At 38.7% G+C, this 15,565-nt stretch overlaps 1 protein-coding gene and 1 pseudogene across 1 annotated transcript in view; one reads left to right on the forward strand and one right to left on the reverse strand.

Moving 5' to 3' along the window:
* Window positions 1-15,565, reverse strand: part of TCEA1 (transcription elongation factor A1) — an 81,298-nt gene that overhangs the window by 24,676 nt on the left and 41,057 nt on the right. The window contains exons 8-9 of the mRNA XM_025393419.1: window positions 14,885-15,039; window positions 9,576-9,722 (exon numbers count right to left, since the gene is read on the reverse strand). Coding sequence (XP_025249204.1) covers window positions 9,576-9,722; window positions 14,885-15,039 — 302 coding nt within the window. The remainder of the gene's footprint in view (window positions 1-9,575; window positions 9,723-14,884; window positions 15,040-15,565) is intronic.
* On the forward strand, window positions 771-3,813 carry LOC112629772 (annotated as a pseudogene).

Here is a 15,565-nt window from a genome sequence, read left to right on the forward strand (position 1 = left end):
GGCGCCTGTAGTCCCAGCTACTCGGGAGGCTGAGGCAGGAGAATGGCATGAACCCGGGAGGCGGAGCTTGCAGTGAGCTGAGATCCGGCCACTGCACTCCAGCCTGGGCTACAGAGCGAGACTCCGTCTCAAAAAAAAAAAAAAAAAAAAAAAAAAAAAAAAAAAAAAAAAAAGAAGTCTGAAACAAGTTTAAATAAGCTAAATAATGTCAACAAAGCACACATTTCCAAACTTCATTTTCCTAAGTCCTTCTTTGTCTTTCCTGTTTAATATATGCTAGGTAAGTGGGAAAATCCTGTAAAGTCACACCTTATTTTTTAAATAAATAGCTAATAAATATTTTAAAAATTCACCAGTAAGTTATTTGGAATAAGGATCTCAAAAACAATTTCATCAGTAAGAAGCACAGAAATGAATAAATTTAAACATATGTCAATATTCTCTTACAAATTAACAAGATGTAAAAATTAAGAATATCTCAGTCTGACAAATACAACTGCAACAACCTTTCTAAAAGTTAGGCAGCATTCTCTGTAACCTAGAAACTTGATATCTAATCTATTTCTAAGATGGCAATTAAAAACACAAAAATACAAAGGATGTTTAAAGAGTATAATTTTACAACAGCACAACACTAAAAACAAATATCCAACAGGGAAGTAATGACATAAAGTAAGAGTATATCCATCTGATTAAATATTACACAGCCAGTAAGATGCTTACAAAGGTTTTTGGTGTTTTTTTTTTAAACAAGAGGGAGAGAACTCCAGATGTGTTTGGTTTCTTCAAGCATTTGTTCAGCAAGATTAAAAGTTAAAAATGGCACCACACAAGAAATAATCAGTGACCAGCAATTTAAGCATATAGCAAAGGACCTGAGATTTTGGGAAATGCCAGAAAAGAATCAAAAAATCAAAATTGGCCAGGCATGGTGGCTCACGTCTGTAATTCTAGCACTTTGGGAGGCTGAGGCAGGTGGATCACTTGAGGTCAGGAGTTCGAGACCAGCCTGGCCAACACAGTGAAACCCCGTCTCTACCAAAAATACAAAAATTAGCCGGGTGTGGTGGTGGGCACCTGATTACCCAGCTACTCGGGAGGCTGAGGCAGGAGAATAACTTGAACCAATGAGGCAGAGGCTGCAGTGAGCCGAGGTCACACCACTGCACTCCAGCCTAACGACAGAGCGAGATTCCATTTCAAAAAAAAAAGTTCAAGTTGAACTATGCTGTGGATAAGAGGGCACCACATTAACCATAGCACTACAGACGACTTGAAACATTTTTATGACCTTTCAGATTCTGATTCCAATCTTTATGATGAAGATAGCAAGCAATGAATCAAAAGAAAATATAGAAGAAAAAACTGCAGACTAAAAAAGCAATAGATTCAAAAAAATCTAGTTGAGAAAAAGAAACCAAGAAAGCTAATCAAAAGGATTCTGAAAATAAAACTGACATAGATAATTCTGAAATAATTAAAAAAATGAAAACCATGTAAATCTAAGCTCCCAACATAAGTCCAAAGAAGGACAGCAAAAAATTTACACAAAAAAGTACAAAAGAGAAAAAAAACATTATTCAACATACTATCAACTCTTCTTTCAAAGAAAAATGAAGGACATTAGACTCAGGCACCTCTGCTGTGAACTCTCCCAAGATCAAGTGTTCTAAGACAAGAAGATAAATGCAACCAGTGGTTCATCAGTGCCGCAACAAGCGGCAGTGATGGTTATGAAAACTCAACAGACAGTAAAATGCTTGACAAAGATGCTCTGAAGGAAGATTTAGAAAGTGTTAGTAAAACACGAAGTGATGAGGAATCTAAAAATGAAATTACAAGTGTTGGGAGAGCTTCAGGTGATGATGACAATGGAAGTGGTGATGATGAAGATGAAGAGGAGGATGACGAGAATGGTGAGGATGATGGTGAAAGTGACAGCAGCCCTAATCTTGCAAGGGGTAAAGGAAATATAGAAACTAGTTCTGCAAATGAAGATGATATGGCAGATTTGTTTCCAGAAGAAGCTAGTTTTGGGCATGCTTGGAGAGAATCAGATAAACCTGCTCCTCATGCTGATGACATTACACGTCAATTAGCAGTTTGCAACATGGACTTGGATAGATTAAAGGCAAAAGATTTGCTGGCTCTGTTCAATTGATTTAAACCCAAAGGAAGTGTTATATTTCCTGTAAAAATACATTCTTCAGAGTTTGGAAAGGATAGGGTGAAGGAAGAGCAAGTCTGAGGACCAGTAGAGCTATTAAGTGTTCCTGAAGATGCCCCAGAAAAGGACTGGACCTCTACAGAAAAACTGAGAGATTATTAATTCAAATGACTGAAGTACTATTATGCAGTGGTAGACTGTGATTCTCCTGAAACAGCCAGTAAAATTTATGAGGATTGTGGTGGCCTGGAATTCAAAAGTAGTTGTTCTTTCACAGATCTAAGGTTTATACCAGTTGATGCTACTTTTGATGATGAGCCCAAGGACGCGGACTCAGAGGTATATTTAACAGCATATAAACCAAAATATATCACATCTGCTGCAATGGGAACATCAATGGTGGAAATCACTTGGGATGAGACTGATCATGAAAGAATTACAACACTCAACAGGAAGTTTAAAAAGGAAGAGCTTTTGGACATGGATTTTCAAGACTACTTAGCTTCCTCTAGCAAAAATGAAGAGGAGATAGAAGAGGAGCTACAAGGTGATGACCAAGTCAATGCAGAAGAAGATAGGAAAATAAGAAAAGTCAGAAGGACGATGAAAAACAAATCACTAAATATAGGCAACTCTTGCAGGTTATTCAAGAAAAAGAAAAGAAAGACAAAGAAAATGATATGGAAATGGAAATGAAGTGGGTTCCAGGTCTTAAAGAAAGTGCAAAAAGATGGTCAAGAACAAATTGGAAGGAAAGGATAAACTGACACCTTAGGAACAATTTTTAGAGAAGAAGAAAGAGAAAAAAAGACAGAAAGAAAAAGAAGACTTGTTGAAGAGGCCAGTGAAAATTAACTTCCCTCTGATGTTGATACGAGTGAGTGGTACTTTGCTAAAGAAGTTTTAAAAAATTGGTATAAAGAAACAAGTGGATAAAATCTGCAAAAGACGGCACATCTCCAGAAGAAGAAACTAAAATAGACAAAAGGCTGAAATGGCTTTCTTCACTGGATAAGGAGGAGGAAAGTTAGAAACACTTCAATTACAAGATTGTGGAACATCAGAACCTGAACAAAAAGAAGAAAAAGCAGCTCATGAAAAAAAAGAAATTATTAGAGGATGACTTTGAGGTAAATGTTAGCAATGCACGGTTTCAGGCAATGTACACTTCCCACATGTTCAATTTGCATCCCTCAGATCCCAGTTTCAAGAAAACAAAAGCTATGGAAAAAGTCCTCGAGGAGAAAGGCCAGCAAAGAGAACGGAAAAAACAAGAACTCAGGCAATAAGGAAAAAAGAGGGCCGCGCACGGTGGCTCACGCCTATAATCCCAGCACTTCGGGAGGCCAAGGTGGGTAGATCACCTGAGGTCAGGAGTTTGAGACCAGCCTGGTCAACATGGTGAAACCCCGTCTCTACTGAAAATACAAGAAAATTAGTCAGGCATGGTGGCGGGCACCTGTAATCTCAGCTACTCGGGAGGCTGAGGCAGGAAAATCATTTGAATCAGGGAGGCAGAGGTTGCGGTGAAGTCCACTGATCCTGCCTTGTCAATGTTTATTAAATCTATAAAAACCAAAACAGAGCAGTTTCAAGCAAGAAAAAAAAAAAGTCAAATAACTAGATGTTATTTCTTTTTGAATTGAAAACATCTAAAATATACAGAAAGAGTAGCAGAAGCATTTATTGGGAACAAAGCTACCTTCAATAATATGAATAAAATCTTATTTTAAACACAGTAAAATTTTTCTTCATAAATACTTTTTCTTAATTGTGGATGACAAATTTGTATTGTATATTCCTACAGATCAGTCATAATTAGATCAAATTACCTGAATTGTAGGGTTTATAAAATGTTTACATTTTATGAAGTTCAATTCTAACTAGTAGAAGGTTACTCTAGCTTTTGTTTTTTTGGGGGGGGAGCGGGGGCCGGGAGGATGGAGTTTCATTCTTGTCACCCAGGCTGGACGGCAATGGCGTGATCTTGGCTTACTACAACCTCCACTTCCTGGGTTCAAGCAATTCTCCTGCCTCAGCCTCCTAAGTAGCTGGGATTACAGGCATGTGCCAACATGCCTGCCTAATTTTTTGTATTTTTAGTAGAGATGGGGGTTTCACCATGTTGACGAGGCTGGTCTCAAAATCCTGACCTCAGGTGATCCTCCTGCCTCAGCCTCCCAAAGCGTTGGGATTCCAGACTTGAGCCACCGCGCCTAGCCTACTCCAGCGTTTTAAAAGGCTGTTTACAATTCTATGTGAAAATAGAGCAGTATCTACTCTTAAGTTTGTTTAAAGGTTAGGGATAATTTGAAATATATATATATATATAAAATACGTTAACTTCTCTGGGAGCGGGAGGCAGATTTAAATAGCTATTAAAATAATTTATTTTTCGCTGGCCGGGAGCGGTGGCTCACGCCTGTAATCCCAGCACTTTGGGAGGCCGAGGCAGGTGGATCACAAGCTCAGGAGATCAAGACCATCCTGGTTAACACGGTGAAACCCTGTCTCTACAAAAAATGTAAAAAATTAGCTGGGTGCGGTGGCGGGCACCTGTAGTCCCAGCTACTTGGGAGGCTGAGGCAGGAGAATGGTGTGAACCTGAGGGGCGGAGCTTGCAGTGAGCCGAGATCACGCCATGGCACTCCAACCTGGGTGACAGAGCAAGACTCCGTCTCAAAAAATAAAATAAAATAAAATAATAATAATTTATTTTTTTAGCCATAAAGGATGGAAGTCAAGAACTTTTTATCATGTTAAGTATAGTTTATGAAATTAATTTGTAAATAAAAGAGCAAAATATTTTTAATTTTTGTATAGCATTGATTTATTTCATTTTATACATCTCAAATAAACTATTATCTGGAAAATTTTTTAAAAAGAGGAAAATGCGGCCAGGCGCAGTGGCTCACGCCTGTAATCCCAGCACTTTGGGAGGCCGAGGCAGGTGGATCATGAGCTCAGGAGATCGAGACCATCCTGGCTAACATGGTGAAACCCTGTCTCTACAAAAAATGTAAAAAATTAACCGGGTGTGATGGCAGGCGCCTGTAGTCCCAGCTATTTGGGAGGCTGAAGCAGGGGAATGGTGTGAACCCGGGAGGCAGAGCTTGCAGTGAGCCGAGATCGTGCCACCACACTCCAACCTGGGTGACAGAGCAAGACTCCGTCTCAAAAAATAAAATAAAATAATAATAATAATAATTTTTTTTTTAGCCATAAAGGATGGAAGTCAAGAACTTTTTATCATGTTAAGTACAGTTTGTTTATGAAATTAATTTGTAAACAAAAGAGCAAAATATTTTTATTAATTTTTGTATAGCATTGATTTATTTCATTTTATACATCTCAAATAAACTATTATCTGGAAAAATTTTTTAAAAGAGGAAAATGCGGCTGGGCGCAGTGGCTCAGGCCTGTAATCCCAGCAATTTGGGAGACCGAGGCGGGTGGATCACAAGGTCAGGAGATCAAGACCACGGTGAAACCCCATCTCTACTAAAAATACAAAAAATTAGCCGGGCGTGGAGGCGGGCGCCTGTAGTCCCAGCTACTCAGGAGGCTGAGGCAGGAGAATGGCGTGACCCCAGGAGGCGGAGCTTGCAGTGAGCCGAGATCGCGCCACTGCACTCCAGCCAAGGGGACAGAGCCAGACTCCATCTCAAAAAAAAAAAAAAAAAAAAAAGAGGAAAATGCTTACATTATTATTATGGTAGCTAAATTAAAAGAAGAGCATAAAATAGTTTTTACAGTATTTATTCCAACTATACATAGAAAAAAATTCAAAATGTGGTATGAACATACAGTGGAATATTATTCAGCCGTAAAAAGTAGGGAAAGTCTGACATATACCACAACACAGATAAATCTTACAGATATTATGCTAAGTGAAATAGGCCAGTCACAATAAGACAAACATTCTATGATTCTACTTATATGAAGTACTTGGTATAGTCAAATTGTGAGAGACAGAGAGCAGAATGGTGGTTGTTGGGCTGGGGGAGAGGGGAATAGGGAGTTACTGTTTAATGGGTAAAGAGTTTCTCTTTAGCAAGAGGAAAAGCATTCTGGGGACTGGATGTACAGCACTGTGAATGCTCTACTACTGAACAGTACACTTAACTGGTTAAGATGGGAAATTTTAGGTTTTATATATATATAAATTATATAAATATATATAAATATAATATAATTTTATTATATATTATATAAATATATAAAAAATATATATATATTCTACCACAACTTTTGTTTAAACTTAAAAAGAGAACTCAGCAAGAAAAAAGCTAATATGATTTTTAAAAACTTAATCTATACAAGATTATAAATTTCTGAAGTTCTAAACTGAAGAGAATTACCAGAACCAAAGGTCTCAAAAACAGAAAGGTTATTTCTCTGAATGAAGATGACAAAGCATTATTAAAGTTAAATGCTATTCTTAAGTTTAAGTTGTGGCAAGAACCTAAATACTAACAATGCTGCATTTAGAATAAGGTTTATTGAAATTCCATATGAGATGATAAAATCCCAGTTTATCACCACTTCAAAGATCAAAGGTTCATGACACCAGTAAACTATTAACATGCCTTCCAACTCAAAGGCCCAAAGGAAGACAAAGCAGCACTATTCTCAGAACAGCAGCGTTCTGCTCACTTAAGGCCTTCAGATGAAATGGTTTGAAAACTCTGCTATACTTTCCATATACTTAATTCTGATATCCAGGGCCCCAAAAGTGGACATGAGGAATCTTTTGCTCTCTGGGAAAAATTTTAATCTCCTCTTGGGTACACAGTAATCAAGAGTTACACTTATTTCTTTTACATCTGTTATTTCCATGAGAACTTTGAGAGTTCTCTATCTGAAGAGAACACTTTGTGATTCTAAGAAAATCATACTGGCTTCAACTTTAGGCTGGGTTCTTTCTGCTAAAAGAAACAAACTTGGTATTTACATTTTTTGTCTTAGCTATTTATAACTCGATTACGTAAGTATATCACTTCTACTGTTTACATTTTAAAGAAGCTTTAACTTTTAAATAACTTTCTATTTATACTTAATACTTTCTAATACATGGCATTTTTAGGGTACAATTTGTATTGTTAAGATATTTCTACCTGACTAAAAGAAAATAGAGCAATTCAAACTCAGAATTTTCTGAGACCACTTTTATCAGTGCTGATGCATTTTAGTAGCAATCAGTAGTAAAACTGCTACAAAATGAAACATGGAAATACACAACTGTGACTTAATGAGACTCAAACAGGTAAAGGACTTCGGACTGGTTAAATGAAGTATATCTGAAAATGGAGACTACATGTCTGTAAATAGTAGAAAAGAGGCAGAAGCTCATATAACATTCTACCATATGTGTTTAGAAAAAGGAAAACAAAGGCCGGGCGTGGTCACTCACACCTGTAATCCCAGCACTTTGGGAGGCCGAGGCGCGTGGATCACAGGGTCAGGAGATCGAGACCATCCTGGCTAACATGGTGAAACCCCGTCTCTACTAAAAATACAAAAAAATTAGCCGGGCCTTGTGGTGGGCGCCTGTGGTCCCAGCTACTCGGGAGGCTGAGACAGGAGAATGGTGCGAACCCAGGAGGCGGAGTTTGCAGTGAGCAGAGATGGTGCCACTGCACTCCAGCCTGGGCAATAGAGCGAGACTCCGTCTCAAAAAAAAAAAAAAAAAAGAAAAAGGAAAACAAAAATATTTTCATGTATACACATAAAATGCCTAGAACGTTTCACAACGAACTAGTAACCTTGCTTTACTTCCAGGGAGGGAGAACAAGGTGGCCACAGGCAAAAGTGGGAAGGGAATTTTCTACTCATAACCTTTTGTACCTTTTGAATTTTTAACCACAAAAATAACTACCAACAAAATTTGTTTTACCGCCCTTTTAGAGTTTAGTGATGTTATTTTTAAAGTGCTTAATGTTCTATCAGTGAAAAAAATCAATTCCCCAAATCTACTGTCTGAAACAGATTTTCTAAATATTATCTCCCTTAAGGAGACAATCTTGAGCTTACAGCAGATGATATAGCACAAAAACCTATTTGGCAAATGAAATTAAGACAGTGATAAAAACAATTTTCTTATATGTACATGCAACCAAAATAACTATAGCATAGTTTTCAGTTGTTGAAGAATAAAAAGGCTAGTCATATCAGACATAAATGTAAGTTATCAATATTACAAAAAAGGAACAAATTATCCAGAAGCCAGTTAAGTCTAAAGTACCCATAAGCCATGTGGAGGAGAGTGAAGAACTTTCCTTATACAGTCCTGCAAAATAAAAAGGATTATGGCCAATTTACCTAGTAACTAATACAAATGCTTATGAACTTTTAAAAAAGAACAAGGTCATTTTATTAATTCCTATATTTTATAAATTTTATTTGACACAGTTTTCACAGTAGCTATTTCCATGACAGTATAGATATATCAAGTTGGTTTTAGTTAACTAGAATCAGTATTAAGAAAGCATTCTGGCCAGGCACAGAGGCTCAAGCCTGTATTCCTAGTACTTTGGGAGGCCGAGGTGAGAGGATCACTTGAGTCTGGAAATTTGGGATCAGCCTGGCCAACACAGCAAGACCCCATCTCCACACACACACAAAAAATAATGTTTTTAAAAGAAATCACTCTCATACTTAAGAAAGAAATCTTATCTCCTCTTGAACTAGTCCCCAGTTACCCTTTCCATGGTTTTGCTTTCCATGGTTTCAGTTATCTGTGGTCTGAAAATATTAAATGAAAAATTCCAGAAATAAATAACTCATCAGTTTTAAACTGCACGTTGTTCTGAGTAGCATGAAGAGAGCCTGTACCATCCTACTCTGTCTCACTTGGACTATGGATCATCCCTTTGTCCAGTGTATGTCACTATAATGCTACCTACCCATTACCCATCCACATCATCAGGGCTCGATGAGGCAGGACCACCTGAAGCAGATGAGCCTCCTTCTGATGCATCATCAGAAGGTGAATAGCAGCCTAACACTTAAGTCACAATGCCTACATCATTCACTTTGCCTCATCTCATCAAATGAACAGGGGTGAGTACAGTGCAAGACACTCTGAGAGACAGAAAGACTACACTCATATTTCTTTCATAACAGTATCTTGTTATAATTATTCAATTTGATTAAGTTATTATTGTTCATCTCTTCCTAGGCCTAATTTATAAATAAAACTTACCAGTACGTATGTATAGGAAAAAACACGGTATACATAGGGTTAGGTACTATCTGTGGTTTCAGGCATCCACCTGGGGTCTTAGAACATATCCCTCCATGGATAAGTGAGGGACTACCATACTGGTAACTATCTTTGCTATTTATTTTAAAACAGGAGCTGCAAGCATTTTTATATAAAAATAAGAATCTATAAACAATCACAAACCTGTGTGTAAGTGCAATTCTTCTTTTTACATTTGCCACATGTGAACAAGTCAGTCTGGGTCCCACCAGTCTTGGCCATCTGATGCTCTCTGATGGCTTCTTTGGTCAAGTTTTTCCGCATCTCTTTCAGCTCATCACTAGCCATTTCCTATTAGGTAGGGGGCAATACCACTCAGTTATAGACACCTTCTATACATATCCTGAATGATATTTTGATCAATTAGCCTAATCATAATAATAAACCACATATCAACCTTTAAAGTTTTAAAAGCATTAAATTAATATTTTTCCTCCCAGGGCTTGTAAAAGTTTAATTCCTTTTAAAAATTTCTTCAAATACTTAAAAGTTTACATGTGAAAATTGGACTTAAGTACTGTTTAAAGGCTACTGAAACCACCTTTGCAAAGATTATGATAGTGAGAGAAATCGAACATGGCTGACTCCATCTTGCTTCTAGTGCCACAGGCTGGCTGTCTTCCCTCTTTCCTGGGCACAGGCCAAGCTAACCATGGGAGGAATTTATAGTTTAACTTTGATGCAAAGATGGTAACGGTCCTTCCCTAAAACCAATGCCTCTTCGTTCAGAGCCTGAGATCACCTTTGCAAGACTAATGAAAGGCCAGAGGATTAGGATTATGGGAGCGGCCTGAACTCTACTAAAATGTAGACATAGTTTCTATAATCCCTCACTGCTTAGGAGTCATTGTGGCCAGAGGGCACAAAGTGTGTGACTTCCCTGATTGTTCCTACAGGTAACATTGTTATTGCAGAACCTGAGATTGGTTTTTTTGAGATGTTTTTCAGACTGAGCCCTCCAGAACTCAGGCTCCTAACCCAGAGATACAGAAGGACCAGTTCCCACATCCCAGTGATTACATCCCCAACCAATCAGCAGCACTCATTCCCTAGTCATAGGAATAGTCTCCACCAACCTATCCTTGTAAAACCCTAACCTCCCAGTCTTCAGGGAGACTAATTTGAGTAATAACTTCGTCTTCTGCATGGCCAGTCTCGTGTTAATAAAACTCTTTCTTAACCGCAATAGTGCAGTCTCAGTGAACTGGTTTTGTGTGTGTAGTGGGCAGGAAGAAGCTGTTGTGATTACACTATGAACAATGTAAACCTACAACGAGTACCTCTAGTATCCAGATTATAGTCTTTAATACCATTGCCTACACCCCATCCCCAAAAGAAGTCAGGGATCTCTGGAGCAATGTCTGATTCCAGTTTTGAGGCAAGAAATGTACAGAATATGCCAGGGTCATCTTCTTGTGCCAGTTTTTACTAGCTAGTTTTACTAGCCAGTTTTTACTAGCTAGTCATACTTTGCTTTATCTTGCTCTGCGCTATTGTCCTTCATTTTACTGCACTTTGCAGTTACTACATTTTTTACAAATTGAAGGTCTGCAGCAATGCTGTGTTGAGCAAGTCTATTGGTGCTATTTTTCCAAAAGCATGTGCTCGCTCCATGTCTCTGTGTCACATTTTGGTAATCCTCACAATATTCCAAGCATTTTCACTATTATTATATCTGTTAGGTGATCTGTGATGAGTAATTTCTCATGTTACTATCATTGTTTTGGGGGCACCACTAACTTTGATCACATAGACAGTAAACTCGACAAATGTTGTGTGTGTTCTGACTGCTCCACTCTTTCCCCGTCTCTCTTCCTCTCCCTGGGCCTCCCTACTCCCTGAGACACACCAATATTGAAATTAGGCCAATTAATAACCCTACAATGGCCTCTAAGTATTCAAGGACAAGGAAGAGTCAACATGTCTCTCGCTTTAAATCAAAACCTAGAAATAAGGCTACGTTTAGTGAGGAAGGCATGTGGAAAGCTGGGATAAGCCAAAAGCTAGGCCTCTTACATCAGTTAGCCAAGTTGTGAATGCAAAGGAAAATTTCTTGGAGGAAATTAAAAGTGCTACTCCAGTGAACACATGGATAATGATCAAAATAGCCTTATTGCTGATATGAAAACATTTTAGCGGCCTAGACAGAAGACCAAACCAGCCACAACATTCCCTTAAGCCAAAGCCTAATCCAGAATAAGGCCTTAACTCTTTAATGCTGAGAGAGAGAAGGAAGCTGCAGAAGAAAAGTCAAGAGGCTACCAGAAGCTGGTTCATGAGGTTTAAGGCAAGAAGCCGTCTCCATAACACAGTACAAAATGCAAGGTGAAGCAGCAAGTGCTGATGGAGAAGCTGTGGCAAGTTATCCAAAATACCTAGCTAAGATCATTGATGAAGGTAGCTATTCTAAACAACAGATCATCAATGTTGATGAATATTGGAAGAGAGTGACATCTAGGACTTTCACAGCTAAAGAGAAGAAGTCAATGCCTGCCTTCAATGCCTCAAAGGACTTTGAATGACTCTCTTATTAGCGGCTAAGGCATCTGGTGACTTTAAGCTGAAGCCAATGCTCATTTACCATTTAAAAAATCTTAGGGCCCTTAAGAATTATGCTACATCTACTCTGTGTTCTATAAATGAAACTACAAAGCCTGAATTATAGCACATCTATTTACAGCATGATTTACTGAATATTCTAACCCCACTATTGAGACCTACTGCTCAGAAAAAAGATTTCTTTCAAAATATTCCTACTCATTGACAATGCACATAGTCATCAATATACCTAGTCATCCAATAGATCTGATGGAGACATCCAAGGAGATTAATGTTATTTTCATGCCTGCTAACAACAACATTCATTCTGCAGTTCATGGATCAGGAGTAATTCTGACTTTTTTTTTGAGATAGGGTTTCACTCTGTCGCCCACGCTGGAATGCAGTGGCGCAAACTCAGCTTACTGAAACCGCCACCTCTCAGCCTCAAGTGATCCTCCCAACTCAGCCTCCTGAAGTAGCTGGGATTACAGGAATGCACCACACCATGCCCAGCTAATTTTTCTTTCTTTTTTTTTTTTTTTTTTGTAGAGATGGGAATTTGCTCTGTTGCCTAGGCTGGTCTCCACCTCCTGGGCTCAAGTGATCTGCCCATCTCGGCTTCCCAAACTGCTCAGATTACAGGGTGTGAGCCACCATGCCCAACTGACTTTCAAGTTTTATTTATTTCAGAAATACTTTCTGTAAGGCTGCAGTTCCTACAAAAAGTAATTCCTCAGATAGATCTGAATAAAGTAAACTGAAAACCTTTTGAAAAGGATTAACCATCCTAGATGCCATTAGGAACATTAGTGATTCATTGAGAAGAGGTCAATATATCAACATTTAGAGGAGTTTGAAAAAAGTTGACTCCAATCATCATGGATGACTTTGAGGGCTTTGACTTCACTGAAGAAAGTAATCACAAAGGGGCCAGGTGCAGTGGCTCATGCTTGTAATCCCAGAACTTTAGAAGGCCAAGGCAGGTGGATGACCTGAGGTCAGGAGTTTGAGACCAGCCTGGCCAACATGGTGAAACCCTATCTCTACTAAAAATACAAAAATTAGCTCGGCATGGTGGCGGGAGCCTGTAATCCCAGTTAGGAGACTAAGGCAGGAGAATCGCTTGAACCCAGGAGGCGGAGGTTGCAGTGAGCAGAGATCACACCACTGCACTCCAGGCTGGGCGACAACAATGAAACTCCGTCCCCCACCACCAAAAAAAAAAGTAACCACAGATGTAGTGGAGAAAGCATGGGAAGGAAAATTAGAAGTGGAGCTTCAAGATGTGACTGAGTTGCTTCAATCTCATAATAAAAGCTGAACAGATGAGATGCTTCTTGTGGATGAGCAAAAAGTGATTTCTTGAGATGGAACCTATTCCTGGTGAAGATGCTGTGAACATTGTTGAAATGACAGCAAAGGATTTAGAATAGTACATCAACTTAGTTGATAAGGCGGCAGCAGCATGTGACAGCACTGACTCCAATTTTGAAAGAACATCTACTATGCATAAATGTTATTAAACAGCATCGCAAGCTACCAAGAAATATTTCATGAATATTTGCTCCATCAATGCAGCAAACCTCATTGTTGTCTTATTTTACAAAATTACCACAGTCACCTCAACCTTCAATAACCACTATCCTAATCAGTCAGCAGCCATCAACATCCAGACAACTCCCTTTTCCAGCAAAAATAGTACAACTTGCTGAAGACTCAGATGATCATGAGCAATTTTTAGCCAGGTGTACACTGTTTTCTTAGGTGTAATGCTATTGCACATTTAACAGATTATAGTATAAGCATAACTTTTATATGTACTGGAAAGTCAAACAATTAGTGTGACTCTTGTGTGTCACTTTATTGCAATATTCATTTTATTGCAGCAGTCCAATCCAAACTTGCAACATATCTGAGGTATGTTTGTGTACAGAAGAAAAATTCACTCTCTTGAATGTTTACTAAAACAGTGAAATTGTAGATACAATATAGCTAATATCTATGAACAACCATGTCTATAAATAGCAAGCTACAAATTTCATTTTTTCTATAATTCCCTATTAAAATTTAAGAAATAATCAATAGGATGGGCACAGTGGCTGAAGCCTGCAATCCTAGCACTCTGGGAGGCTGAAGCAGGAGAACTGCTTGAACCCGGGAGGCGGAGGTTGCAGTAGCCATTGTATCCCAGCCCGGGCAACAAGGCAAAATTCCATCTCAAATAAAAAAAAAGGAAATAATCAATATGATGTAACCAATTTTATAGTGTTTAACCATGAAAAAAGGTTAGCACTTACAAAGTTTACTTGCAATTAGAGATTCAACTCTCTGGCTCTACATGAATTCATAAAAAGTAAAACAATTGGCAGCCATCCGTGGTGGCTCACGCCTGTAATCTAGCACTTTGGGAGGCTGAGGTGGGCAGATCACCTGGAGGTCGGGAGTTCGAGACCAGCCTGACCAACATGAAGAAACCCCGTCTCTATGAAAAATAAAAAAATTAGCTGGGCGTGGTGGTGCATGCCTGTAATCCCATCCACTCGGGAGGCTGAGGCAGGAGAATCGCTTGAACCCAGGAGGCAGAGGTTGCGGTGAGCCAAGATCGTGCCATTGCACTCCAGCCTGGGCAACAAGAGCGAAACTCAGTCTCAAAGAAACAAAAAGTAAAACACGTTTGTTTTTAGACAATAATTTAACGTAATCACATTAAAAGCATGGAAACAGCTGGAGAAGGAGCAAAGTACTGACAAAAGATATAATCACCTTAAGTATTTGTCTAGTATATATCAGAATAACTAACAGAAATTTATTACATATGCAATATTTATATAGTAGTCTATGATGATAATAGGCTTTTTACACTTCACAACACAGAATCACATTATAGAAACCTCAGATTCATACATACTCACCTCTGCTGTCATTCTAGCAAATAAGTCAGGAGGAATATTCCCACAGAGGACATTTTTCCTTAAATTTGGATTTTTTGCATCTTTAAGATTTGATATCCTACTTCGTACTCTATTTTTGTATTTCATGTCTGTATTCCTTATTTCTTGATATATAGGTACCAGGCCGTTAAGGAAAAAAGGTAAAATTATAAAAACAAGATCACTTTTTTTTCCTATTCTGCCAAAATAAGAATTCCTGAGGCTGGGCACAGTGGCTCATGCCTCTAATCCCAGAACTTTGGGAGGCCAAGGCTGGTGGATCACGAGGTCAGGAGACTGGTACCATCCTGGCTTAACATGATGAAACCCCGTCTCTACTAAAAATACAAAAAGATTAGCTGGGCGTAGTGGCAGGTGCCTGCAGTCCCAGCTACTCAGGAGGTTGAGGCAGGACAATCACATGACCGGGGAGGCAGAGGTTGCAGTGAGCTGAGATCAAGTCACTACATGCCAGCCTGGGCGACAGAGCGACACTCCATCTTAAAAAAAAAAAAAAAAAAACACCTGAAATTTCTAAGCAATTCACAACAACTGTTTCCAGTTTCCAGTTTAGAGTATGTTAAAAACAAGGTAGTATATCTAATTCCTTGAACGGTAATTGGCAAATAATAGTGATACTACTTTTACACTGTAAACTAGTTG

Source organism: Theropithecus gelada, chromosome 8, assembly GCF_003255815.1.
Source record: "Theropithecus gelada isolate Dixy chromosome 8, Tgel_1.0, whole genome shotgun sequence".
Taxonomy (NCBI): Eukaryota; Metazoa; Chordata; class Mammalia; order Primates; family Cercopithecidae; genus Theropithecus; species Theropithecus gelada.